The sequence below is a fragment of the Trichomonas vaginalis genome, chromosome II, assembly GCF_026262505.1.
Source record: "Trichomonas vaginalis G3 chromosome II, whole genome shotgun sequence".
NCBI lineage: Eukaryota > Parabasalia > Trichomonadida > Trichomonadidae > Trichomonas > Trichomonas vaginalis.
Genome location: NC_067204.1, coordinates 1,118,041 through 1,142,659, shown reverse-complemented (window position 1 = coordinate 1,142,659; position 24,619 = coordinate 1,118,041). Strand labels below are relative to the sequence as shown.

At 32.0% G+C, this 24,619-nt stretch overlaps 11 protein-coding genes across 11 annotated transcripts, besides 12 other annotated features; 7 read left to right on the top strand and 4 right to left on the bottom strand.

Annotated features, from left to right (window-relative positions):
* Positions 1 to 1,799: part of a mobile genetic element that runs on past the window's edge.
* Positions 184 to 726, bottom strand: TVAGG3_0464830 (uncharacterized protein; the record flags this gene model as incomplete). Its single annotated transcript, XM_051235221.1, has 1 exon — positions 184 to 726. A coding segment is annotated over one exon (543 nt), but the record flags the coding sequence as incomplete, so codon positions are not given.
* A 2,871-nt stretch (positions 1,800 to 4,670) lies between the features above and the next one.
* Positions 4,671 to 5,174, top strand: TVAGG3_0464810 (attachment subunit-related family; the record flags this gene model as incomplete). The annotated part of the gene is made up of 1 exon (XM_051235220.1): positions 4,671 to 5,174. The coding sequence occupies one exon, from the start codon at positions 4,671 to 4,673 to the stop codon at positions 5,172 to 5,174; it is 504 nt and encodes a 167-aa protein (XP_051093044.1).
* A 27-nt stretch (positions 5,175 to 5,201) lies between these two features.
* On the top strand, positions 5,202 to 5,861 carry TVAGG3_0464800 (attachment subunit-related family; the record flags this gene model as incomplete). Its single annotated transcript, XM_051235219.1, has 1 exon — positions 5,202 to 5,861. One exon carries the CDS (start codon positions 5,202 to 5,204, stop codon positions 5,859 to 5,861), a length of 660 nt encoding a protein of 219 aa, XP_051093043.1.
* A 224-nt stretch (positions 5,862 to 6,085) lies between these two features.
* Positions 6,086 to 6,122: a mobile genetic element.
* A 2-nt stretch (positions 6,123 to 6,124) lies between these two features.
* Positions 6,125 to 8,294: a mobile genetic element.
* On the top strand, positions 6,489 to 6,999 carry TVAGG3_0464780 (MULE transposase domain-containing protein; the record flags this gene model as incomplete). The annotated part of the gene is made up of 1 exon (XM_051235218.1): positions 6,489 to 6,999. A coding segment is annotated over one exon (511 nt), but the record flags the coding sequence as incomplete, so codon positions are not given.
* On the top strand, positions 7,200 to 7,739 carry TVAGG3_0464770 (MULE transposase domain-containing protein; the record flags this gene model as incomplete). The annotated part of the gene is made up of 1 exon (XM_051235217.1): positions 7,200 to 7,739. One exon carries the CDS (start codon positions 7,200 to 7,202, stop codon positions 7,737 to 7,739), a length of 540 nt encoding a protein of 179 aa, XP_051093041.1.
* Positions 8,295 to 9,338: a mobile genetic element.
* Positions 9,339 to 9,391: 53 nt separating this feature from the next.
* Positions 9,392 to 9,429: a mobile genetic element.
* Positions 9,430 to 10,609: 1,180 nt separating this feature from the next.
* Positions 10,610 to 10,646: a mobile genetic element.
* A 205-nt stretch (positions 10,647 to 10,851) lies between these two features.
* Positions 10,852 to 12,382, bottom strand: TVAGG3_0464720 (transcription-initiator DNA-binding domain ibd family; the record flags this gene model as incomplete). Its single annotated transcript, XM_001322071.1, has 1 exon — positions 11,215 to 12,021. One exon carries the CDS (start codon positions 12,019 to 12,021, stop codon positions 11,215 to 11,217), a length of 807 nt encoding a protein of 268 aa, XP_001322106.1.
* Positions 12,383 to 12,620: 238 nt separating this feature from the next.
* Positions 12,621 to 14,731, top strand: TVAGG3_0464710 (uncharacterized protein; the record flags this gene model as incomplete). The annotated part of the gene is made up of 1 exon (XM_001322070.1): positions 12,642 to 14,702. The coding sequence occupies one exon, from the start codon at positions 12,642 to 12,644 to the stop codon at positions 14,700 to 14,702; it is 2,061 nt and encodes a 686-aa protein (XP_001322105.1).
* Positions 14,732 to 14,757: 26 nt separating this feature from the next.
* TVAGG3_0464700 (protein serine/threonine kinase protein) lies at positions 14,758 to 15,356 on the bottom strand (the record flags this gene model as incomplete). The annotated part of the gene is made up of 1 exon (XM_001322069.2): positions 14,778 to 15,356. One exon carries the CDS (start codon positions 15,354 to 15,356, stop codon positions 14,778 to 14,780), a length of 579 nt encoding a protein of 192 aa, XP_001322104.1.
* Positions 15,357 to 16,337: 981 nt separating this feature from the next.
* Positions 16,338 to 16,365: a mobile genetic element.
* A 160-nt stretch (positions 16,366 to 16,525) lies between these two features.
* Positions 16,526 to 17,163: a mobile genetic element.
* A 199-nt stretch (positions 17,164 to 17,362) lies between these two features.
* Positions 17,363 to 17,471: a mobile genetic element.
* Positions 17,472 to 17,611: 140 nt separating this feature from the next.
* Positions 17,612 to 17,720: a mobile genetic element.
* A 141-nt stretch (positions 17,721 to 17,861) lies between these two features.
* Positions 17,862 to 17,970: a mobile genetic element.
* A 120-nt stretch (positions 17,971 to 18,090) lies between these two features.
* Positions 18,091 to 18,152: a mobile genetic element.
* A 2,329-nt stretch (positions 18,153 to 20,481) lies between these two features.
* TVAGG3_0464630 (uncharacterized protein) lies at positions 20,482 to 21,463 on the top strand (the record flags this gene model as incomplete). The annotated part of the gene is made up of 1 exon (XM_001322068.1): positions 20,504 to 21,373. The coding sequence occupies one exon, from the start codon at positions 20,504 to 20,506 to the stop codon at positions 21,371 to 21,373; it is 870 nt and encodes a 289-aa protein (XP_001322103.1).
* Positions 21,464 to 21,552: 89 nt separating this feature from the next.
* TVAGG3_0464620 (protein serine/threonine kinase protein) lies at positions 21,553 to 22,774 on the bottom strand (the record flags this gene model as incomplete). Its single annotated transcript, XM_001322067.1, has 1 exon — positions 21,674 to 22,657. One exon carries the CDS (start codon positions 22,655 to 22,657, stop codon positions 21,674 to 21,676), a length of 984 nt encoding a protein of 327 aa, XP_001322102.1.
* Positions 22,775 to 23,671: 897 nt separating this feature from the next.
* Positions 23,672 to 24,403, top strand: TVAGG3_0464610 (SLEI family protein family; the record flags this gene model as incomplete). The annotated part of the gene is made up of 1 exon (XM_001322066.1): positions 23,672 to 24,403. The coding sequence occupies one exon, from the start codon at positions 23,672 to 23,674 to the stop codon at positions 24,401 to 24,403; it is 732 nt and encodes a 243-aa protein (XP_001322101.1).
* Between the last annotated feature and the right edge of the window lie 216 nt (positions 24,404 to 24,619).

Genomic DNA, 24,619 nt, shown 5'->3' with positions numbered 1-24,619 from the left:
TTGATTTGCTCCCTTTACGTCTGTAATAGTGAATGGGTCTTGTGTTGGTGCAATGACTAAGTTATTTTTGCTTGGAGTAAGTTCGATAGAAATTTTTCCTGCCCAGTTTGGCAAGTATCTTAAAAACCTGAAGATGAGGAAAGATGACAAAGGAACTCTAAGTTTCAGTTTTACTTTGGTTACTGCTGCTGCAGTTTGTCCAGAAAGGTTAACATAAACTCCTGGAACGTTAGGGTCAAGTCTTCTTATTTTCTCAATAGTTGCATACTGGTCTGTTTGTTCTCTAGCTTGTGGTTGTACTGAGTTTCTCAAAGCGAACCATTCATAGTTTGCCCATGTTACTGTTTGAACTAAGTCAGAGTTAGAATATATCTTATATCCCATGAAAACTTCTGGAGCATATTGGTATCCGACATAGAAAATTCCATTGCAACCTTTCTTGTCAGACAACTTGGCAGAAGGTTTTATTTCAATGTCTTGTTCCACGTATAAGAATGAGTTGTCAATAGAAATAATATGAAACCTGTCGCAAGCAATATCTACTGTTGTTGAAGAACCTTCTCCAAACTCACCTACGTTTCCATAAGAAACAGCAGTTGTATATTCGTAAGTTCCAGGAACTATTTCTGACCTTCTAATGGCATTGTCGCATTCGTTATACCATTCGGAAACATTTCCATTCATGGCATCCAAAACTGTTGGCGTTATATTCTGAGCGGCGTACATTTCATATGGGTAAAAATATAGAATAGTTGGATTTATGTGTCATAATAGAACCCACTCCGACCAAGCTTTACTTTCTTCCTGACTGAGTGTTTAACTCTTCTTTTTCCTTCATTGTCACTACTTTCACTAGATGAAGTTACTTCTTCACTACTTTCTCCAACTCTTCTCTTCTTCATTGGTGCAACTTTTGGTAACTTGCCCTCTGCTTCAAGTTGTTGCATCTTTGCCTCATGTTCACCTAGTATGTTGTAAATTTCCCATGTCCTTTTTGCTTTTGGGCTCTGGTCGCCCATCTCAGGTAACCTATATCCTAGAAAGAGTTTGTCATAGTTTGTATTTGAGTCTTCGCGTATTGTTTGCATGACTCTTTCCTGAGTTTCCGGTTCAAGCTCTTCAAACAGAGCCTGTCCATATGGAATAAGCTCGTTTCCAAATATATGTTTTTGTAGCCATTCTGGTTTTCTTTCCATGTTACCAACAATATCCTTTGTGAATGGGAAAGCTTCTACCCAACGTTTCAGTCTTGCGTCATTTATTTCTGTAGTTGGTTTTATTTTGTCAAGGAACATGTTTTTCAATACTAACATTTCATTTGGTACTGTCCATTTGAGTTTTCTTAAATATTCATCCCTTCTCGATTCATCGCCTGCAAAGTAAGTTTTTATGACATTTTGTAAACTTTCGTTTGCAAGGTCATGTACAATAGGTTCTCTTCCTTCTCTGTCCCTAACTCTCTTTCTAAACTCTTCACCAAATATACCATCTTTATGGTTCTGTGTAGTTCTTTGAGATAAATGTTCTAGAACGTCAGGTGTTATATTTCCATCAGCCATGTTCATTTCATACTGGTCCAAAATATCTGCATGTTTCATATCTTTCAATGGCATTAAAGCCGCGCTTAAAATACCAGCTATATCTTGTTCACCATTGACTTCCATTGCGTCTACAACTTCTTGGAATTGTGGTTGTAAGTTTATGAACCACCTATCCGGGTTAGCTTTATGACCCCATCTCATTGTAGTTCCATAGTCTGCAGAAACAAAAGTAGGTTTGTTTCCATCTTGGTTAGGTTCTGAATGAACTTTAAACAATGTTTCATTTCTATATGTTTTCTTGAAATTTAACCTTTTATTTTCACCGAGTTCATCCGAAGATTGAACGTTAAATGGTCGTAAGTAAAAAGGGTTGTTGTATTTGCGTACATTTTCTTTCAGTACTTCCATTCTATGCTGAATATTTTCATCTGGTGTTGGAGTCTTTTGTATGTCGGCGAACATTTTTCGATATTCTTCTACTATGTCAGCCGAATTTTTCTTAGACTCTTGGAAATATTCCATATTCTCCGCATACACTTGTTGAGGGTCAAGATTTTTCGGCTGTTCCAAATCTTCATCTAGTTCTGTGAAGTTAGTTTCCAAAGGAGGGACTTGTTCGTTTCCTTCAGGCTCTTCTAGCTGTTGTTGCTGAACTATTTCTTCCATGTCTGGTTGTATCTGAACTTCTTCCTGTTGAGTTTCTTGTACCTCATCTGCTGGCATTTCATATATTCCGAGACCGTTTTCAACAATTTCCCTATCTACGTCATCCGCATTCATAAGCCTTTGTTCTTTCGTTCCGTCTCTATTTTTTACGCGTTTCATGACGAAAGTTGAATTGTCATTTAGCTCTGACATCAAATATCTCGGAGTAAATTCGTTCATGTCATTTGGATGATATGCTATTAAATCATATCCCTTAGCGAGCTTGTATTTTCCAGGTTTGAAATTATATCCGATTTGGTGCTGAGTCATAAAGCTAAATAGGTTCGGGTCAGTATTTCCATCCTTGAACTTTCTAATAGCTTCTTTATATCTGTCACTAAAGTCAACAGTATCTGGGAAACCACACTCTTCTTTAAGCATTTTTAAGAATTCTTGGTTTCCTTGTTCTCTACTTCTTTTATGTCCTTGCTCTGTTTGTGGTTGTTGCTGTGCAGGGTTTTGAACTGTTGGTTGTTGTTGCTGTGCAGGGTTTTGAACTGTTGGTTGCTGTGCAGGGTTTTGAACTGTTGGTTGCTGTGCAGGGTTTTGAACTGTTGGTTGCTGTGCTGGATTTTGAACTGTTGGTTGCTGTGCTGGATTTTGAACTGTTGGTTGCTGTGCTGGTTGTTGTGTTGGTTGTTGTGTTGGTTTTGGTGCATGCCTGTGTCTGTGTCCATGTGACGATGTAAATGTTTTAGGTAGTCCTGGTGCAGGTGCTTCTCTTGGAGGGTTTGGTGGTATATAAGTTCCACTAGCTAGTATATAAGTTCCACCAGCTGGTATATAAGTTCCACCAGCTGGCACATATGTTCCATCTGCAGCGTAATGTCCTACCTGACTTTTCGTTTTTAAGAAAGCATTTACTAGGTCTGTTTTGGTCTGTTGTAACTCTTTTTCTTGACTTTCCACAACAGTTGCTCTAACGGCGTCATAGGCACTTTGAACTGCCTGTCTCGTTGCTGCATCTGTTATTTTCGTCATATTTTGTGCTACTTCTTTTAACTCTTTGTCGAAACCTTCAGACTTCAGTTTCTTTCCAGATGAGAAGTCGTTCACTAGTTTCACCTTACTATGAAGAGCTTCGAAGGCGTTCTTAAAGTCAGCATTTGTTAAAGCTTCATTTGAACTGTCTTCATCCGCTTGTATTTTTGTCCTTATTGACCCTATAAGTTGGGCTGCTTTAGCGTTGGCTTGGGCATCTAACCAGTCATTATTAGCTTTTATATATTCTGCGCTTTTCATTGCCTTTTGCATGGCTGCGTCGTTATTTTTACTTTCTTGTGCTAAGTTTTCATACTGTACGGTTTGGTTTTGCAACTGTAAAAGTTTTTCTGCCTTTACATTTGCTTCAACTTCTTTTTTATACTCATCGCTATCCATATATGTCTTCAGGGCTTTTTGTTTTATTTCTTCATCTTTCAGTACTTTATATTGAGTAGTATGGTTTTTCAAATTTATAACATCTTGTTCCATTTTTGCTACTTCTGCTGCTTTTTCTGACACTTTTTTCGCATATTCCTCTGTACTTAGTTCTTTCAGTTGTTCTTCTTTCTTCTTTTTCTCTACGTTTAACTCATTGAGTTTCTTTGTGTGTCTGTCATATTCTAGTTTCTTTTCGTTTTCACTTATTTGTTTCTGTATGTCTATGTTTGACTTTTTGACATCTGTTATTTGATTTTTGAGTGAACTCAAATTCATTTGACTTTGAGGGTTATAAGCTGTTCCGTCTGCAGCTCCACCATAGCCTGCCATTTTCGCTAAAAGTGCCGCTCTTAAACCTCCACTCTGTGCACCAATAACTCGGTTTAAAAGCATAGGGTTGCTTGACATTTGTTGCAACATAGTGGGGTCATTCATCATTTGTTGTTGCAACTGTTGTTGTGGTGTCAGTTTTACTATTGGATGTTTCAATGCTCCTTCCTCTTACGTATATTCTTACGTAGCTTACGTGGCATTTTAAGTGAAGTTAAAAAGCGGTTTTTGACAGATGTTTATATGACACTTTTTGTTCAGCACAAAAAACTACTCGGTCAAAGTGTTGTCAGTTTTGTAAAATAACCGTCCTATCTCATTCTATAAGGGGAAAAAGGCTTCTCAAAGTATACTTCCTTGGAACGCCTGTAACTTTTCCTGTAGCGACGATAGACCCTTACTTGTCCGGACAAAGTTATACTATTTTGAGTGCTCTACAAAAAAGTCAACGGCGACGACTCTCAAAAACCGTTGTGTAAAAAGTTTTACCGTTGGACAAAAAAGTATATATAGAAAACAAAAAACGTTTATAGTTCATTCAATATTTGAGATGGAACGGTTTTCCAACGGTAACTATTAAATAAAATAAAAAAATAGAGGGGGTTACCGTTGACGAAAACGGTTTATTTAAACTTTTCTATGAGGTCCGAAAAAAACAGTTCATTTTTCATAATGGAAGGAAGAACAAGTGTCGCAAACAATTCGTCGACTACCTCTGCAGTTAAAGTTCCTACAACTTATGTCTCACCATTCTCAAAACCCTTACGACCTCCTATAATACCAAAGCAACTTCCTCATACAATTGCAAACAAATTGTTGGACAATATGCATTTGCACAAAGAAACAGCTCAGCCAACAGGTCAGGCAACAACAACTATCGGAACAGAAGCATTTTCAGAAGAAGTTCATACCAATCAGACTCCAATCGAACATACAGAAACACAACCACCCGAAAATACAGAAACACATCCAATCGAACATACAGAAACACATTCTGCAATGACCACTAGGTCGCAAACACGATATCTCGCCTTTAGCAAACAATTTAAGTCTCAAATTCAAGACACACAAGATAGCGACACTCCTCTTTCAGAGAAAGTTCGTAGAAAATACGCAAAGAAAAGGTTAGAATTGTTAGATAAGTTAAATGAACAGTGGGGTTCAGAAGACAATTGAGATTATAACGAGATGTTTCAAGCTGTCATGGATGCCATTCAGCCTCTTGAAAACGAAATCAAAGACCCTGGCGTACTTGTTGACATGTTTGCTTCATATTTACCCGTTACTGCCAATCTCATAGCGTTGCAAGCTATTGACCAGTTCATTCACTTGTTTCCAAAGAACTTGCAGAAGCATTTACAAGAAGTTAAAATTGCTGAATTTGTCCGTATATATCCAAATTCATACAATTATATGGAGGAATTGAATGAACATGGTGAAAGGTCCTTTTACGTAAACTTTTTTACCAAACCAGGACAGTCAAAACGACTATACTGCATTGAACCTTTACCAGAATTTCAAGACAATTTCCACGTTATAACAACTGTTGCTTTAGATATTCCTGCCAGAGTTCCATATGGAGGAACAGTAACTATCTCAAGCTTTCCCAAGGGCTTTAAAGGAAAGCCTCTCACAATTGCAAAATTCACACACAGCAGTTGCCAATTTGTTCAAGATGTCGAGTTCCATTTCCTCAACAATACGACTTTCATCATAGAGACTCCTCAAGAAGGTATATACAAAGTTTTCATCGCAGGATTTGTTGCTCCCAATGGCGAAGAAGAAGTCGAAGAAATCCTCACCTCAGAGAGCGAAGAAGAAGAAAATTTCCAAGACATTCAAGATTCAGAATATACCGAATAAAAAAACAATTTAAGACTAAAAATTTAATTTTATTATAATATTTTTATTTTTTTCATCTGGTCTTTGTATCATTCCTCCTCTAGTTTCTTAGGGGCTAGAGGGCACGAAGTGCCTGGAAGCCCCACTACCTTTTTTTTTTTTTTTTTTTAAATCTAGAATATTGTATTATGATTAGTATTATTTCATTTTTCTCATTCAATTGAGAATTTACAAATGTCAAAAAATTGAGAGCTGTCACTTTTGATGAATTTCTGTTTATTACAATTTTTAACCTTGATTTAATGAAATTAATATATATAAATTTTATTATTTTTAATTTCGAATGAGTATAATAAAATATTTTTTATGTGTTTTTGTTTTTGATGTGATTTGAATTTTGTTAACTCTTTTCAAAATCACTTCATTTTTATGATTTCGGTGGACTTAGAGGAGCTTATTGCTTTTGGTATTAAACAGGAAGTCAAGGGCGGTGTCCCATACAGAAGAAGAACGGGATCTCCAAAGCAATATGTCACTTATTCATGTTCGTATCCCCTATGCAAGGCAAAATTTAGGGTTGAAGAACAAAATGGAGTGTTTACTATAAGCAAAGTTAATGAATAACATTGCCATCATATAGGAGTTGAAATGGGTTCACATTACGCGAGTAAATTTTATCAAAAATGGATCGAACTTTATATTAAAAACGGTGGAAAGCAATTTCTTGCTCAAAAAGCATTTTTTGATAAGTTCGGAATTGATACGAATAACAAAGAAACGATGAAACTTTTCGCGCAGTCTACTGATGCTTTAAAGCACAAATTTTATCGCCTTGATGAGATTATTGCACAAAGATTATCAAACGATCCTTACACTTCTTTGGAAGCATTTTTGAATAATTTACAGGAAGAGTGCCCAGATGATCTCGTTCAATTTGATTACAATGGAGATTTTTCCGAGTTTACAATCATATATGCACCTTTTGCTGCAAAAGAATTGGTGCATAGCATTGATAACCCTCTCCACGTCGATTCCACTCATTCTTTAATTAAAGGAAAGATCCAATTGTTTGCAGTAACAATGAAAACAAGTCAAAACACAATTTTCCCCTTTTGCTATTTTTTAGTGAACCCTCAGACATCTGAAAAAATTCAAGAATGTTGGGTGAAATTCTGTGAGTTTGCGCACCTGGATCCACAGCATTGGAGCTCTGACTGTGCGCTAAACATTGCTCGCGCAATTGAGGACGGATTTCCTCTTGCGCAGCTCAGTTGGTGCGCTGTGCATGTTTTACGCGCATGTGCAAAAGTTGGAAGCTATTTTGACAATCCACAGAATTTTGAGAACTTCTATTTAGCAATGGACTTTTTGACATTACGTGCAGATGCAACGAATGCAGAAAAGCTGGCTGAAGAGTCTGATGAAACATATGAGTTCTTGACAACAATGTTAGAAGAAGAAGAACCGCACGCTTTGAAGTATTTCGATAAACAATGGAGAAGAACCAAAGAACATTGGATGATGTTATATCGTGGAGAAGGTGATTCCACGAATAACATTGCGGAATCACACTTTCATCAATTAAAGCAAACATTTTTCTTGGGTAAGAAAAATGAGCGCATTGATGACATCGTCATAACTCTCATCACTGTTGTGATTCCAAATGCGATTATTAAGGTTCAAGTCGCTAATGTTTTGAATGAAGATAGAGCAGTAAGAATTCTTACAAGGGCAGGTAATCAGATTGTTGAGCAAAGAGCTTCAAAACACGATGAATGTTTGAAATTAATTCAACACATTTTGGAAATTGTCGAAAGCCGAAGGATTGAACCTAATGTCCTTATTCCATCTTTGAAGGCAATATTAAATTTGGCACAAAGAAGTTTAAAGGAAGAGTAAGCAAGATTAGATAATTTGGACTTTTTTAAAAATTAATGAATAAACAGTATATTTTTGAAGTGTAAGCTTATTTACCTGAAGCTATATTACTTAATATAACATTCAAAGTATTATTGCTATTTATTGGAGAACAAATTTATGTAATTTTCACATGAAAATTGATAAATTTGTATTTCCTTATGATAATCAATTTTTGTATTTGTAGAGAGTCTCCCTGCATGATATCAAGACTTGGCTATAAGTCTTTATCCATTTTTGAAAATTGTATTGTAAATTGTAAGAATTTCTGAATACTACTACTATAAAATATAATTGCTTATCTATGTATATTCTCCCTGCATGATATCAAGACTTGGTATAAGTCTTTATCCATTTTTGAAAATTGTATTGTAAATTGTAAGAATTTCTGAATAATACTACTATAAAATATAATTGCTTATCTATGTATATTCTCCCTGCATGATATCAAGACTTGGCTATAAGTCTTTATCCATTATGAGTATGACCCCATTTTTTTTTACAAAAAGTGCCGAATTGCAACTTTGTCCCAATCTCTTTGAAATATTGCCTTTTTGAATAAAAATTTAAATTTTATTATATAATCATGATAATATCTTATAGAAATTAAAAGAAAATATTTTAAACCATTCAAATATTTTGAATGTCTTATCAATTTAAAATATTAAAAGATAGCTTGATTTTATCATCATTAGTTGTTATCAAAGTTTTCTTCTTTTGATGAACAACAGTAAATGATTTGTTAATTACTTGTCTTCCTTTTTCGCAGCAAAATCGAAAGTTATGATGATAATCTTGCTCTCAATTTTGAAACTCTCTGATTTACAAGTAAGCATTCCTTTGGAAAAGCAGTCCTATTATGATTCAAGATATTTTAAAGCCTCCATTTCATACAATGCGCAGATCTATTCGAAATTGCAAGAACTCTCAAGAAAAATGCAGCAGCAAAGAAGATTCCATAGTTTCTAGCATCAAAAATTTACAACCTTAATACAACAGTTAAAGAGAAGCTCGAAAAGAAAATATTTAACCATAAAGCTGGAAACCATTCGATATCTACTATTGGATCTAATAAAAAGTTAATTATAACATATTTAACATGCTATTTGTTGACTTTGTTCCATTATATTACCATATATATCTTTTTGAAATCTAAAATATTTTTACGATTTTAACTATGTGTTGTTGAAACCATATATCAATCTTAGCTAAAGTATAGTTTATGAGTCTGTCACCATCTAACGTATGAATTTTCAAAAATGTCAAATATGTTCATTTTTTCTGTAGATTCAGCCATAATTTCACGTTGTTATACTATTCAACTATTCTTTAATATTTTTATCGATTTAAATATATGATGAGATGCTTAGTTCTCCCGGAAATCGATTTTTAATCGCAATTTTAACTTTCCAAAAAAAATTCAAAAATAAAAATCCCTCTCAATTTTCTAAGTTTTATAACTCGCCAAATCTCTAGCCAAATTTTTTTTGGCCCGTATAAATATTGTTAGGCACTATATAGGGATGCTATTTATCCTATTTTCATCCCATTTTACTGTTATCGCCTAGTGAATGTACCTTTATCTTGGAGTAACATCAAACGATAAATCATCTGACATATTTGAATATTGATAGTGTTGTAAACAGAAATTCATCAAAAGTGACACCTCAGAAAAGCTAAAATATTGAATTTTTGGAACTTTTGATAGAGCACGTTTTTAAATATTAATTAAAGTAAATGTATATTTTGTAAAGATTCTTTTTAATAAAAAAGTAAAATTTTGAAGAAGAACACAAAATCTTCTGAAAAATAATATCACATAAACTCATATTATTTTCTAATATATAACTATTTTATATAAAAATCAAATTCAATGATCTTAAAAGCGAAGGATAAACCTCAAAATTTACGAATATAATGAGTGGGAATATAATGCTTATCTATCATAAAACCATATGAAATATCATTTTTTGCTTTACGCCTAATTTTTGACGACAATTAGCAAAAAAATGTTAAATGTTAACACTCAGTCCATTTGAATATGAAAAATAAAATTGACTTGATTAAATGTTTTTATTTATCATGCAATTCTTCTTGCGACCAAAGATTTGAATAAAAGTTCAAAAAATAAGATAGCTTAAAAAGTAATAATACGGTAGTGTTTACTAATAGATGAATAGTATATAAATTCTATTAAAATGGATTTGATCCAAAAAAATATAAAACCAAAAATAATTGTTATAATTTAAATGAAGAAGTAATTTAAAACGATTTTATTTATGATCAAATTTTATATATTTTTTTGGATCAAATCCATTTTAATAGAATTTATATACTATTCATCTATTAGTAAACACTACCGTATATTATTTTTTAAGCTATCTTTATTTTTTGAACTTTTATTCAAATCTTTGGTCGCAAGAAGAATTGCATGATAAATAAAAACATTTAATCAAAGTCAATTTTATTTTTCATATTCAAATGGACTGAGTGTTAACATTTAACATTTTTTGCTAATTGTCGTCAAAAATTAGGCGTAAAGCAAAAATTGATATTTCATATGGTTTTATGATAGATAAGCATTATATTCCCACTCATTATATTCGTAAATTTTGAGGTTTATCCTTCGCTTTTAAGATCATTGAATTTGATTTTTATATAAAATAGTTATATATTAGAAAATAATATGAGTTTATGTGATATTATTTTTCAGAAGATTTCATTCTATATGCCTATGAAAAGTACTCTCAAAACTAACTTTTTCCTAATTATAATTAAATCTCGAATATTGTATTATGCTTAGTATTATTTCATTTTTCTCATTCAATTTAGAATTTACAAATGTCAAAAAATTGAGAGCTGTCACTTTTGATGAATTTCTGTTTATTACAATAGAATGATATTCTGAAAAAAAATTGAGATTAGAAAAAAAAAACATCTCAACTTATATAAGCAGTTTATTTAATCTATAATTGTTATATTTATTGTTGTTTTGTAATGTCGGAAAATTTTCAGAAAAAATTGAAATGATTTCTCAATTTGAAAATTTTCATGAATAATCATCAGGGTATATCTGATTAATATGCTGAAGCTTACAAAAAATAAATATATTTGCTTTTTTTTCAAATCCTATCGAATTCCTTATGATTATTTTTTTTTAATCGTGATAACTTGATTATAAAAAGCATATTAATAATATTTACTAATTTTTTTTGTATAATTTCATTCAATATCATTATACGAAACCAATAATCAGTGTTAGATGATATAATATAAACTAGTATTTTATGAATGGTGTCATAAATTTTTTAACGATCAAAAAAAATATAGAAAGTATTGTTTACTTTACTCCTTAAAAACGCATACTAATAAGCTAGAAAACTTGAAAATACGATTAATTAGATGTTCTATCATAGTAATATTTACAAAAGTAATTTATTAGAAACAAAATGAAAAATCAGCTCCAGCCTAAAACTTCATCTTCATTTATATCATCTACCCATTCAATTGGCATGCAGCAAGCAGCATCCATCTCAAACTCTTCAAACATATGATCGTTATAATCCTTAGTATTTTGTTGTTGATTTTGAGCAAGAGCCGAATTCTGTGGGATTGGGAGATCTTTTTGAAACGTTTCTTTCTGATCTTCATTGCTTAATTGAGTTTGGGCGTAGTTGTTATTGCAGCACATTGGCTGGCCAAATAGCTTTGCTTTCTCTATGTATGGCTGAAATCCTAAAAGAGGCAATTGGAGCATCATTGGTTGAGGTGTTTTCATATACGGAGAATATAAAGGAGTAAACATTTGTGTTGGCCTAGGTGACATCAAAACCTTTCGCCTGATAGTCCATTGACGTTGCTCCATAAAATTACCCTTTAAAAACGGTATTTTAGAAATGAGCGCATTGCAGCCATCGCCTTTATTCATTTCAGCTCCATAGCCCATTTTTACAAGTGCTCCGTTAATTGAAGATTTGCATTTATTTAATAATAACCGAAGATGTCGAATATTAATAGCAATATCATTATCGATCCAGCAAATCCCGCATGTCAAGTAGCGTTTCCAATCATCTTCATCATCTCTGACGCAATATTCTCGTATCATATTAAAAGCAGCTTGAATTGTTTGGCACCTTTGATTTTTAATGTATTTGTTTTCATTTGAAGAAACAATCGCGCGGAGTTTGTCATATGCGGATTGATCCTGCTTTGTCAGCATATCATAATATACTGGTTTAATTTGAGTTAAATCATTTTCATACATCAAATCTTCGAAAGAAAAAAACTAAATTTTTTTTTCAAAAAAAAATAAATAAAAGGAAAAAATAGAATAGTTACTTTGGCGTAAAATTTTGAAAATTTTCTCATTGAAAATTTTTGAAGATTAACCAATACATAAAATCATAATCGCTAGCTTGGTTGTTTATGCTATTTATTTCATATAACAATTTATTAAATTATTCATTACATCATTCATCAATCCATGTGGAAATTTAAAATTCAATCATATCATTGAAGGAACAAATTTTTGGAAGATAAACAATACAAAAGATCCTGTAAAATGCTAAAATTTTGAAAGTTTATAAAAGGATTTATTTAATATCAGGATAAGATTATAATTTTCCAATCACACAAAGCATTCAAAATGTAATTACTAAATTAAAGAATCGATTAGTGATGTTTTGAAAAATCTATTTCTGATTAATAAGATGTTTATGATGATTTGTTATCTATTTAGGAATAACTTTAATATTTTGATTGTTTTATCATTTCAAAAATTTCTAAATATTTTTTGAAATTGCATTTTTCAATAAAGAAAACTAATTTTTTAAGTTTTAAATATTATTCTTTCTGAAAAATTCGTTTTCAAATATAAATTTCGCGATGAGGAGCTTAACTCCTCGGCTCCTACGCGAACATGTACCAGTTGTCAGAGCTCCGGCTACATCAAGAGTGAGAGGCCTTCCTATCAAAAGGCTTCCCGGCGTTCCATCTGGCCCAGGGGTATTACAGAAGTGCGATAAGCTAAAAATCCCAGACAGCCCTAGGATTGAGAACTTACGTAAAAAGTCAGAATATTCATCGAAAGACCAAATAAATGACTTTATTCAATCCCAAGTTCGAAAAGCCGAGGAAGACATAGCTGCAAGCGTTATTCAGCAGCATTGGAGAGAGACAATGGAGAGAAGAAAAAATCGTGTTATTAAAGAGCCTGTGAAGATGAAACCTTTATCAATTAAATACAATTTTGTCCATCCTATCATGATGAAATGGCACGAATTAGCTGAAGATTTCCACGTTATGAAGAGAATACCATCAGCATACTCTTCATATTTGATGAGAAAACAATTTGGTCCTTTATTTTGGGCTTTTCAAATTCTCAAACGGATTAATATAATGAAAAACCACAATAAATTCTACAAATACGAGTGCTATAAGTACTTTCTCATAGAATGGAATATTTATCATGCAAACATCCGTCGACAAGAAAAATTAGATAAAAATTCAATTAAATTTAGACGACATCACCTTATTATCCGTTCTTTTGCAGCCCTAAACAATTATATGGTTGAGCAAAAGAATAAAAATATTGCAATTAGCCCTTATAAACTTAATAAGTTATTATTGACAAAATGCCTTAAGATTTTGCAATATAACGGAAAGTTACAACATTTCATTAAACAAAAGAAGCATAAAATTATTTCGAATTGGTATTTGTTAATAGACAGAAAAATACTGAATCGAAATGCTTTAAATTTACTTCAAATTCGCACTAACCTTCAACTATTTAAGAAATACTTTACTATTTGGCAGAAAAATAGTTCAGATTACTTAATATCAGATTCCCTCATCACATATAGCATTCGCAAGCATCGAAATGAGCTCACACCTTTCTTTTACCTTATGCAAGGCGATTTTATACACTATACATTTATTAAAGCGTTTGTACTTTGGAAAAATCGAATTGCAAAGTCTCATACATCCCATTCCTTTGCTGCCTTCGCAATTAACGATTCACGCCAAATTACGGTGAAGCGATATCTCTTTGAATGCTTTAAATTCAACGCTGGAATGAAATGCCAGAAAATTTTTTCTCCATTTAAAACTCATCAGCAAGTCCAACAGTCACATAGGAAGAGGAGAAGTGTTTTTATGTTCACAGAAGTTACCGATCTTGATCTACAATACACTCTTAAAGCTCCAACTTCTAATCTTATTGACGCGCTTCAAAATCAATTTACTCAAGAGGATCCATGCGGTTCTCTTGAAACATTAAATCGTTTCCAACTACGAACTGTCCTTTACCATTTAATTTTAATTTACGGTTGGAGAGATATGAGACAAGATCTAATCAAGACGCACAAATCATTCAAAATTACACCAGAGATCTTTTTTGAAAAGAAATTTAAGCGAAATATGAAGAAATTGCGAAAATATAAATTACAACTTGAAAATGTCATTAAAAAGGAAAGTTTTGCACTAAGGCGTCGCACGCAGCGTGACCTGACCATCACATCTGCACACGATGCACACGAAGCTGCAAAAGAATGGTCGGATCTTGATCCAAGATTTAAAGTAGTATCCGAAACGAAGCCGATTTCATCGGTAACAATACTCACAGAAGAGGTGATGAACAATAATGCATCATCATCTCCTGCAAATACGCCAGAAACGCATCCTCTGCTGAGAAAACTTTCTGAAGTAAGAGACGATTTCATGAAATTTCAGCGATCTCTCAGAAGAGCACCAAAAGAAATTTTTCCCGAGTTCAGGGCAGGATTCCACATTGCCTTTCATAATAATTCCCCTGCAACTGAAGATCCTCAAGCGATTCAAGCACTTTCGATGATAGAAAGCCCTTCACAGGCATTCAAAATACCTCAAAGTAAGAACAATCGAAAGTTTGCTCTTCAAGAGCTCCAAGATTTAATTGGTCCAAATTAAATTATATTTTGTTTGTTTTTATTTTTTAAAAAGAAAACATTCTTTATTAATTATAACATTGAAGAAAAATTGAAATTAAACGTTAAAAGTTTCAAGAGACTTATTTGGAATAGTTGTAAGTTGCAATCTAGATCCCATCAGGCCCTTCATCTTCAAGAGGGATATTGCACCAATTGAAGCGCGTCTTCCTGTAAGATTTGGTTTGACAATTAATTGCTGACTCTTCATATTTGGATCTCTGATAAAGAGTGGCAACCTCTCTGGTTGAGGTTGGTTATAAGGAGCAAAGTATGGCATTTCAAGGAGTTCACCAACTTTCGCTCTGTATTTCGGATCTGTTTCGATGCAACGAGAAATAACAAGCTTGAGCAATGGATCATCTATAAGCTTATCATTGTACACGCCTTTTTCGATTTTCTGGAATAATACTCTTGGATCATTTGAATAAAATGGATAAGTACGAGTTGCAATATAGAATAGTGTAACACAAATAGCCCAGACATCTGCTGCCATTGGATCATATTCTTTGAAGAAGAAAATTTCAGGTGCCATAAAAAGCCTTGTCCCTTTGAAAAGATTGCTTGTAGGATGATCTTTATAGATTGATGAAAGACCAAAATCACTAATTTTGAGACGACCGTACTTATCAATCATGAAATTTGATGGCTTAATATCTGAGTGAGCAATATGCCGATCATGACATGCTTTAATTGATACAATAACGTCATGACAATACCTCATTACCATTTCGGGTGGAAGACCTTTCGATTTTTGAATGATTTTTTCGAGATCTGATGGGCAATATTCCATTAACATATAGTATGAGTCTCCAAACTTATAATATTGGTATAAGCTCACTATGTTGACATCATCAATCGCTTTCAGGCAATTAATTTCTTCAATATTGAAAAGCTTTTCTGGTATTTTTTTAAGTGCATAAGTAGACTTGTACTGTTCGGAGTAAACAAGATAGATAACACCATAACCACCTTTGGCTATGCATTCTTGACATACAATACCATTTTGTTTAAAGAATTCAGCTTCATCTGGATCCTTTTTTTTTTGCAAAATGAAAATATTCAATTTAAAAATTCAATGTAAGCGTTATTAAAGGAAATTGGAAAGAGTATCAAAGGGCCAAATATTTTGTTTTACGAAAATAGATTTTTTCATGTCGATTGAAAATTTGATAGTATTAATTACATTTAAATTAAGAAAATTTAAAGTTTGCGTATACTTATGTATTAGATTAAGTTTTAAACTTTCAATTTAAAATTATATTTTGTCGATTAAGTACAGATACACGAACTTGATTATATTTCAAAAATTCTATTATCGGATTTTTGCACATTCGAAATTTTGAATACATTCAAATTTTTCCTTACGCTATTGAAATTTGCGAATACAAAATGATGATTCAGAATTCAAATATTTATAAAATTAATGATAAATAATATATAATGTAAATCATTTAACTTTTTTCTTTATATTTTTTTCTCACATTAAATTTTCATCATGAATCAAGTGAATAATCAAACTAAATTCTGCTTCCATAAAAATCATATTGAAATTTTTGAAATTAATAACTCGGTTATTTATTTCAAAACTTCCATTACATTTGTGAAAAAAATTCAATACATGATCCTCTCGTGTGCACCCTTAATAGATTTATAATCCCGAAACAATTTTAAGCGATTCATATTCCAATATATTCAAAATATTTTTCTGAGAAAAGTTCAGAAAAGTTTGTATTATATTTATAATTGCATCGCTAATAATGCAAAAATATATTTATTAAATAAGCAATTATTCTTTAAAATATAATTATGTAAACTTCAGAATTTAGAACCTTATTTTTAGGCATTATCTTGGCTACCTATTTAGGCTCGAAAAGCAAAAAATATCAAAAAATACAACTTGAGTCCATTATGACCCTTTCATGGAGGTAGTTTTTATCCGCTAGTATTTTCCCTTTGAATCTCTTTACAATTCGAAATCAAATTCAAACCTCAGTAGAAGAAAGGAAGAATCGACTTACTACGGTTGTAATACGAATAAATACATATATTTAATTATTTTTATTTACATAATAATTGTTTGAAGCTCATATTCCATCAAATTTTTAAATAAAAACATTAAAATGTTGAAGCTGTTCATATATTTTAATAGGGTTTTGGCACTTTATTGAGGAATTACTACATACATAGTCGAACTGAACTTGATATTTTGAAATTTAAATTATTTATCAAAATTAAAATTTAACTTGAAATTTATAATTATTTAGTCATATTTTGCATAATTCTAAGTAGATTTTGTAAAAAATCAAGAAAGAAAAATTTTAACGTTCTTTATTTTTTCTTTTTTATAATAATACATATTATTATATAATTAACATATTCATAATGTTTCACCCTTTCAAAAATATAATCCTCCTCCTCTCAAATAAACGTACATACGGGTGGCCTCTTTTTTCAAAAAATTAAAATTTGAAATTTTCTTATATACGAAAAAAAGAGATCTGACATTGTGTCAGATCTCAGTAAAAGTGACATTTACATGTCAAAAAAATAGAATGAGTTTAAGTAATTAAAATTGAGGGTGAGAGTAGTATTGTATGAAATAATATCTCTCACCCTCCAATTCATCCTATGGCGCCGAAAAAATTTTGGTGAAATGCGACCACATTTCACCAAAATTTCTCGGCGCCATATAGAGAACTAGAGCCTGTGAGGTACTGATACTATCCATGTACCTCGCAGGCTCTAGTTCCAAGCCAAAATGGCTAAAAATTGCCCGCAATTGTTCACATTGCGGGCAATTTTTAGCCATTTTGGCTGGGAATTGGAGGGTGAGAGTAGTATTGTATGAAATAATATCTCTCACCTCCAATTCATCCTATGGCGCCGAAAAAATTTTGGTGAAATGCGACCACATTTCACCAAAATTTCTCGGCGCCATATAGAGAACTAGAGCCTGTGAGGTACTGATACTATCCATGTACCTCGCAGGCTCTAGTTCCAAGCCAAAATGGCTAAAAATTGCCCGCAATTGTTCACATTGCGGGCAATTTTTAGCCATTTTGGCTGGGAATTGGAGGGTGAGAGTAGTATTGTATGAAATAATATCTCTCACCCTCCAATTCATCCTATGGCGCCGAAAAAATTTTGGTGAAATGCGACCACATTTCACCAAAATTTCTCGGCGCCATATAGAGAACTAGAGCCTGTGAGGTACTGATACTATCTATGTACCTCGCAGGCTCTAGTTCCAAGCCAAAATGGCTAAAAATTGCCCGCAATTGTTCACATTCCCATCTTTTGTTGGTAAGACGAAGAATATGAAATAAATTATGAAGAAGATAATGATGAATAAAATATCACTTTTTATATTTTTGACACATAAAGTTGTCACTTTTCTGTCAAACTGTTTTTATCGTTTTCGTATATAACAATTTTGGGCTCAAATATTAGAGATTTTTTCAACCTTCAACGATATATGTTGTCTATATCAGACCTCCTTTCTTTTTGATACTTAACATTGTTCCTAAATCTTAGCCGTTAAGGCTGTTCTGAAAATATTTTTTTTCGAAAAAATTCGAAAAAAATTCTGAAAATTCAAAAATCCCTTAATTCCTGAGGATTTTGGAAAAAAGTTTTTACATGAACATGTGTATATTATATGAAGTATATTGATAAGGTAAAAATCAAATTTTATTGCATATTCATCGAGAAAATAAACTAACGAATCCCTCAAAATTTAATATCGCATGAAACTCTTTAATTTAAAAGAACCAGCCCGGTAGGACTGGGTAAATCATTGTCGTATTATCTTTCTCGGCTGGATCCTTGTTTGCCAAACTCCGCACTCTCTCTCTCTCTGAGCGTAGTTTAATTGTTCTCTTTTCTGCACTTAGAAATAATTCGATAAAGATTTTATCGAAGCGTCCTAATTACAATTCATGTTAATTATAGTTTATAAACATCTTGGAAAAAAAAAAATTATACTTGAAAACACTGCATTGATTGAGATGACAATTTAGATATGTAAAGACGCATAGAATGGTGAGTTTTCCTGCTAAAGTTTGTTTGGACAGAAAACATTGATTTCTTTCGCTTCAACTTTGGTTTGAAAATAATAGCGTCAAATAATTGATTTAAATTGAAAAGAATATTATCAGAAAATTCATTGAATTAGTCGAATATATCCAATTTGCGAAATTCAATTATTGAAATTCTTTTAATCGGACCGGACTCTAAACAATGTGAAATAATGTATCTAAATCTAGGTTCATCAATATTTTCCGTATTATATTGCCTATTTTCAACTCTATGTAGTAAAAGTTTTGTATCTTTGGTTTGAAAAGGAGATTCTCCAGTAACTAAATAATAAATTAAGCATCATAATGACCATATATCTGAAATCATTGTATTATATGCTTCCTTCCTTAAAATTTCAGGTCTCATAAAGATTTTTGCCCCTCGCCATAGTTTTGCAAGGATTGGATCGAATTTTTTGATTTGGCAATGCCCAAAGTCACCAATTTTTAATCTTCCATATTTATTACAAAGAGCAATGTTTTGCTTGTGACAAATTTACTCCAAAAGTGATTCTTGGCTGAGATTTAGATGCAATTTAAGTAATATAGTCAAATCATTTGGGCAATACTCCATTAACATACCAATATAACATTAGTTATATAATATTGGTATAATTTGACTATTCTAGGATTATCAATTGCAGTTAGACACTGTATCTCTGCTTCTATGTAATTTTCTTCAGGCATTTTTTTGAGAACCATATAGATTGAATAAACAAGGAATATTAAGCCATATCCTCCATTAGCTATGGTTTGGATATAAGCAAGTGCATTCAGTTGAAAGTACTCATTTTCTAAAGTACCCATTTATTTTGATTGCAGAATTGCAAAAAAAAGTCAATGTATATTGAATTAATAGAATCTATTGGATTTTTTGAGGGATGGGGAACTATTACAAAATCATCTTAGTATATTTTTGATATTAATAGTGAACTAATATAAATAAAATCAAATTTTGTTAAACATAATTTATTTGTGAACATTATTTTTATTACTGTATTCAGTTTAAATACATGATTAAGCATAATATTTAAAATCCAAACCGTCAGAATTATACGAATTTTTGCAGACTTTTCAGAGAATTGAGCGGGAGACCAATTCTCTGAAATAGTCTGTTAAAATTTAGTATCTCTGCATTATTTCAATATAAGCTCCATTTTTAAATAGATTTTAAAAATCGAGCATTGAAAAGATTATTAATTACAATATTTAAGATTATGAGGATTTAAAAAAAGAACATCAGCTCGAATTTTCTATGGTGATATTAAAACAAATCTGTCTCCGTTAACAATTTATCAAGCAATTTATATTGATATGGAACCATAAGTGCTAACGAGCGTACTCAAATCAATTCATATAGCGTTAATTATGTTGGAATTTAAGTTAGGATATTGATTGTTGAAGTTCCATATTCAAATTGTTAAAGAGGGGGAATATATTACTCGCTTTTTTCTACACTTTTAGTTCCGGAAAAAGTGACTAATATATTTTGAATATAATATTTTTGGTCAATGTAAGATTTGAATTCATTATTTATAAAACATTAATAGATATATCAAATTTCCTCAATAATATACAGAATTTACGATCATAATATTTTTTTTTCAGTAATTTACATGTATTATTAAATTGAGACATTAATTTTAATACATGCGAACACATAATTTTGATATTCAAAGATTTTTTTTATTTACAAAATTCAAATATGAGTGAACAGAGCTATATTCTTGGCAAATCTTCTTCTTATAAAGAAGAAGAAGAATACATATCACCTACATTGTATGAAAGCAGCTCGCACAAATCTCTACATTCCCTTCAAAACAAAATTATTTGTAAAAAATCATCAAGTATTTCTTTATCCAATGATTACGAAGAATCTCAACAAGAACCTTTAAACTCTAAAGAACATATTAATAAAAAATTAATAGATTATCAAAAACCTAAAAATTCTACGAGTAGCAAATCTTCATCAAGCAAAAGCTCGGGCAGTGGCTCAAAATCACCGAGAATTCTATCGATTTCCGCAATTGAGTCATACAAAAAAGTTATGAATGATTTAATAGAACCAAATTTGTCTCCCACGTCAAATGACAGACCAATCCCATTGAAACCTTATACTCCTAAGAAAAAGCAAATTGTTCGTAAATATAACTTAGATCTCTTCCGTTCTGATAGCGATGATTCTACAAAAGATTCAAATGGAAAGAAGCCAGTAGGAGAAAGTAGGTATTTAGCAGCTCACCCAGATAAAAGTGACCCATTTTACAATACAGATAGAACTATTGATGATGTTACTACAATTATTGAAGAGGCAATTCCACTTCAAAACAAATCTCTATACGCTGACGATACTATTGAAGAAGGCCATTGCTCGCCAACTCCTCTTCAAATCGGAAATAATCAATATCTCGATATGACAATGACCACTGAAACGGGCATTTTCTTCTCTTCCACCATTGATTACACTAAAAAGCGCCACTCTCCAAGCAAGAAATTATCACATAATGAGTTAGATCAAAATTCAAAAGTCAAACAAAGCAAATACTTAGAAGAACTTACTACTCAAGAACAATGATTTAATTATAGATTATAGAGATTAGATAATTTTGTTATTATTAATTACCTTTATTTTGTTCATTTAATTATAAACTTCAACCAATGAGTGATCGTTTTTATTAATGTTTTAATAAATATATTATTTTATTAACTTTATATATGGTTATTTAGAGATTACTCACTTGACAAACTCAATGGATTGAACTTGAAATGATCAAAAACTGTATATATAAATGATTATAAATTTATTTATATAAAAATGAAATCCAAAGAGATGAAAATGAGAATTTATTAAAAACATAGTATGAAATATATAAAACTACAACAGTGCAGGTGCAAAAGTTTCAGTAGAGTGGTTTTTTGAGTAGAATTCGGAAATATGAACCCCGCTACTATTTCTGCATACAAATTGATCAGAGTACATGTGCCTTCTTTTATCCTTAGTGGGTTTGAAGATAAAATTTTTGGAATTAATTACTGAATGGCTTCTTGAAGTGAAAGTGCATCCATGATCAACAGTATTGCTATTTAAGAAAAATTTATGATTAAGAAGTTCGTCCACAGTTGCTCTCTTAGTAATATCTTTTTGTAAACATAATGATATGAGATCTTTAAGTTGAGGATCATCTATTTTCGAATCATCATAAAAAGAACAATTGATCTTTTTAATTAGTTGTTGAATGTCGGTAGATAAAAATGGATAAGTTTTTGTTGCCATAAAATAAATTGTAACGCCTAGAGCCCATATGTCTGCAATAATTGGGTTAAATTTTTTATGACTAATAATCTCAGGTGCCATGTAAAGACGAGTTCCGTTCCAATTTAAACTAGTTGGCCTTTCTTTATACATGTGTGAAAGACCAAAATCGCATATTTTGACTCTTCCATGCTCATCAATAAGAAAATTGCTTGGCTTTATGTCTGAATGAGCTACATTCCTATCGTGACATGCTTTAACTGCTAAAATAACTTCATGGATATAGGATTTTAATGCTCCTGGAGATATTTTTTCGGTTTTTGTTATTAATCTATTTAAATCGCTGCTGCAAAATTCCATCATCATATATACATGCTGATCATACCTGAAAATTTTATAAAGTCTAACAATATGTGGGTCATCTATCGATTTCAGGCATTCAAACTCTGATTCATTAAACATATCTTCGGGGATTTTTTTTAATGCGAAATTGTAGTCATATTGTTTTGAATGTATATAGTACACAACTCCATACCCACCTTTTGCAATAGTACTTAGGAAAAGCATATCATTTTTTTCAAAGAAATCTAGTTCGTTAGATTGCATTTATTTTTAGAAATGGCAATTTGTTATGTAAAAAAATTTGAAAATCGCATGCTAGAGCTGAATACAAGATATTATTTAAACCCATATACCGTACCTTGAATAACCGGCGAACCATTCAATTGGTCATAGACCAATTTGAGATACCCTTTTCAGAGGAATCTAAAATGTTGTTTATATGGTTATTTATATATTATTTAATCATTTTCTTAAATAAAAATCATAAGTTCTCAATTTTTCTTCATAACGATTCTTATAAATTTTAATGTTTTTACTATGAGTGCTAAATATTATTAATTACTAAATGATTTTAAAAAGAAAAAACATGTTTTTACTTTGTACGTTAACATACGTTAATATCACTTCGGCTATGGATAGAGGCCAACAGCGCCTTATTAATGAGAAAAACATTAGCCTCTTATCAATGAGATGGAAGTGTATTCGTGGATTACAATTGTGAATTCAGATACACTTCCATCTCAAAAAATGCAATCAAATTTGTATTGAATTGCATTTTTTGAATACATGCTATTGGCAGTTGGGTTTTTAGTGCATTTATATTATATTGGTACTAAGGCTTTTGGAAAATTTACAAAATAAATTTAATATTTTGTAAATGTTATCGGTTCTTACGCTTTTGGAAGGAGGGATGGTATTTTTGGAGCATTTATATTACATTGGTACTAAGGCTTTTGGAAAATTTACAAAATAAATTTAATATTTTGTAAATGTTATCGGTTCTTAAGCTTTTGGAAGGAGGGATGGTATTTTTGGAGCATTTATATTACATTGGTACTCAGGCTTTTGGAAAATTTACAAAATAAATTTAATATTTTGTAAATGTTATCGGTTCTTAAGCTTTTGGAAGGAGGGATGGTATTTTTGGAGCATTTATATTACATTGGTACTAAGGCTTTTGGAAAATTTACAAAATAAATTTAATATTTTGTAAATGTTATCGGTTCTTACGCTTCCTCTCTTCATCAAGATGCTTCCTCACTCCATCATGCATCCATCATGCAGCTTCCTCTCTTCATCAAGGTGCTTCCTCTCTTGATCAAGATGCTTCCTCTCTTCATCAAGATGCTTCCTCTCTTCATCAAGATGCTTCCTCTCTTCAACAAAGTGCTTCCTCTCTTCTTCAAAGTGATTCCTCTCTTCTTCAAAGTACTTCCTCTCTTCATCAAGATGCTTCCTCTCTTGATCAAGATGCTTCCTCACTCCATCATGCAGCTTCCTCTCTTGATCAAGATGCTTCCTCTCTTGATCAAGGTGCTTCCTCTCTTCATCAAGATGCTTCCTCTCTTCAACAAAGTGCTTCCTCTCTTCTTCAAAGTACTTCCTCTCTTGATCAAGATGCTTCCTCACTCCATCATGCAGCTTCCTCTCTTGATCAAGGTGCTTCCTCTCTTCATCAAGATGCTTCCTCTCTTCAACAAAGTGATTCCTCTCTTCTTCAAAGTACTTCCTCTCTTCATCAAGATGCTTCCTCTCTTCATCAAGATGCTTCCTCTCTTCAACAAAGTACTTCCTCTCTTGATCAAGGTGCTTCCTCTCTTCATCAAGGTGCTTCCTCTCTTCAACAAAGTGCTTCCTCTCTTCAACAAAGTACTTCCTCTCTTGATCAAGGTGCTTCCTCTCTTCATCAAGATGCTTCCTCACTCCATTATGCAGCTGCTTCTTTTCTTCATCAATTCCTCTTCACCCTGGAGCTCCTCAGCTTTATATCATTTTAATTGGATTTTTTGAAATCCACCTGCAGTAGGATAAAGGAGATGTAACTCACGACTAAGAACCTGGCCATATGCTCCATTCCAGGCCAAAACAGATTGCATAGCCACAAACAGATTGAAATACCAATCCTGTTGCTGCATGGGGCGTCCATATTCCATTTGGAAGACTTGCATCATCACATTTGGATCTGTAAGGACTTTGTCGTTGACAAAATTGGGCCTTGCAGGAGGA